This window comes from Gastrolobium bilobum, unplaced genomic scaffold (assembly GCF_033153095.1).
Source record: "Gastrolobium bilobum isolate Gb01-03AN ecotype WA unplaced genomic scaffold, APGP_CSIRO_Gbil_v1 utg1885, whole genome shotgun sequence".
Classification (NCBI taxonomy): domain Eukaryota; kingdom Viridiplantae; phylum Streptophyta; class Magnoliopsida; order Fabales; family Fabaceae; genus Gastrolobium; species Gastrolobium bilobum.
In genome coordinates this window covers 300,189-303,012 of record NW_026899589.1, presented here as the reverse complement: position 1 = coordinate 303,012, position 2,824 = coordinate 300,189, and the positions used below count along the sequence as shown (strand labels likewise).

At 33.6% G+C, this 2,824-nt stretch overlaps 1 protein-coding gene across 1 annotated transcript; it reads right to left on the bottom strand.

Annotated features, from left to right (window-relative positions):
- Positions 1–578: 578 nt before the first annotated feature.
- LOC133291729 (uncharacterized) lies at positions 579–1,241 on the bottom strand. The gene has a single exon (XM_061490038.1). It carries the CDS (start codon positions 1,239–1,241, stop codon positions 579–581), a length of 663 nt encoding a protein of 220 aa, XP_061346022.1.
- Positions 1,242–2,824: the final 1,583 nt, after the last annotated feature.

Here is a 2,824-nt window from a genome sequence, read left to right as displayed (position 1 = left end):
GTTTTTTTTTTCAAATTAACCTTGATAAAATTAGGTGCAAAACATAGACTTGTTTAGTCCTTTGGCAATTGGCCTAGTGGATTTAGTTTATTCCAGTTTCTCTTTCTCTGAAGGATTGGACGAATCCAGGTTCAACTTCATAACGATCAATTATTCACCGGGAGTAAATACTCAACTTTAATTTAAAACGTAAATTATCGTGTGGACAAATAATACGAGTCCAGTCAATTATTTAGTCTTCAAAGCTCAAGATGAATGACGTTTTTCATAGCATTCTATATAAACTACTATAAAAATAAAGAATATATATATAAAGTTGGTAGCTGGATAACGGAAACTCTTCTGCTTACATTACAAATAACCAATGAAATTTCTGTAGAACAATAATGTAAGCAAGGAGAACTCACCAACGAAAAAACGACAAACCTTTGATACAAGAAATCGATGCATATTATTATAGGCTGGCAAACATAAATTATTGTTTTTTATCATAACATTCACACAACTGTTGACCGAAGAGGATCGAGTCTATTATTTTTTTTTCCCCGCTAAGATAACTCTATAGACATTAATTTTCATCACATAAAAAAACTGTCCTTATTATAAATATCATTGGAGAAAGCATTCACGGTTAGTTCGTGCAAACTAAAATCATTATCCATGAGCAATCCATCATGAGAGACCTCCATGCAAGGCTTGTAGTTATAGCTTTTCACACGGTCTAAAGAATAACCACTTTGCTGCTCTTGCATCAACGGTGGTTGCTCCTGCCATGGAAGTGAAGCAGCTACTTGATGAACTTGGTTAGAACTTCTAGTGCCAAAAGGTGGCATTGATCTAGTTGTGTGATGGTGAATCTTCTGTTTGCTTCCTTGTTGGAAATTTAAGGTAATAGGTCCCTTATGGACTCCAAATGACATGACTGTGCTAGGACACCCAGTGAATTGTTGTACTAATGCCCTAAAATTATTGGAATCGGCGTTGAGGAGGGTAGTGGGGGTTCTCTTAGAAGCTCTAGATCTCTTTTTGATTGGTTTGAATGAATTTCCCTTTGGAGTCAAATGGCCATTTGTATTGTATGAATTGATTGGGCTAAAGATACCCTCTGGTGATTTGGTGGGACTCATTGTCACATTAGATGTTTCTAAGGATCCTTGTATTGGTGTAGCCAGAGTAGCCATGCCATCCATGAGAGGTGGTTGCTGATGGAACTGCATCCACTGATCAGAAGTAGCAATCATGGTATCACTCTTGAATTTGGGATGTGGTGACTAAATGGTGAGGATGTGTATAGTGATTGACTGATTGTATCACTCCCCACATATAATTTAAGACTCTCCTTTCTTGAAAGAAAGAATAAGCTTGGTTTTAATATGTACGTGTATATATAGTGACTTGTCTTTGGTCCAGGGAAAGGTGTTCAATATTTGACTTTTCTTTGATCGAGATAGGTGAGAAATTTAATGTTAAAGGAGAGGTTGCTTCCGGGATGTAACTTGCGTTAATTAATATTAGTGACGCAACAGAAATTAGGGTTTGGTTACATCAGTTTTTTTTTTTTTTTTTTGAATAAATTCAAAGATATCCTCCAGCCGTATCAGAAGACTAATCCCTATTGAGCACTGTCAGATCTTTTCGGGAGCGGCTCTCCCAAATCTTTTTTTTTTCATTCTCAGGGCTCAAACTCAAGACCTCTGGTTAAGGAGCCCAGGCTCCTTACCACCTGTGCCAAAGGAGTTTGGTTGGTTACATCATTTTGGGACTCCTTCTTTGTGATGTTGGGGTCATTATGTTCTTGGTCAAAAAGTTTGAAAATAATAAGATATTTCTCATGTTAAAATTTTATATGATTTATGAAAATTTTATGTATATCTCTCTTTTTATTAACATTGAATAGGTGGGGTTTAATTAAAATTTATAAAAAAAGAGATATACACAAAAATTACTATGACCAAATTATGTGAAATGAAGGATTCAGTGTCTAATTATAAGATATATTAATTGTTAGTCACTCTGCACAACTTCTCACTTTGTACACCATCCATTATCGTATTAGATATGGAAAATTGAATTCAACATTAACATTACGTAGACAAGTCTTATTATATTATAAGTGTAATGTACAAAATTTGACGTTGGGTTTGTTTGTAATTTTAAAGTGCCAACGGAGTAAGGGACATGAATTAAGAATAATTACAAAGTAACTGTATTATAAGAAAATTGGGTGTTATTAATTACGGACCGATGATTAATTCGGTCAAAATATTGGGTCAATATATCAGCAGTATAACCATATCTAATATATAAAAGAAACAATATGGCCAATAGATTGTTCTGGCTCAGTAATTGATGTCACATGTGTTCATTATAATATTTTAAACTCAATCTCTAGAACCAATTTGTTAGTTGGACCGGATTGGTTGATGATCTGATTTGAGATAGAACTTATCGAAATAACCGTTCGATTTTAACAATACCGATTAATATTCAAGGAATTTACTCAAATATATTAGATACTTCAAATGACTCGGTTGCATACATATGTATATCTGTTTGACCAATAATTAGAGTACATTTACAACCGACAAAATTAGGATATTTCTTAAACTATTTCCTAATCTAGGGTATTTTTGGTATACCACTTCTTGACAGCACTTGATCGTAATGTGAAAATCAACAGTTAATGTTTCAATCCTAAGAAATCACTAAAAAATATAAGTTTCACTCAAGAATGTGATTTCCTTTCTTTACTAATTTACACAGGTTATTTCTTTGTTTAATTAGCCTTTGTATCATCGAGATTGTTAAGAATAACCAAAATCAA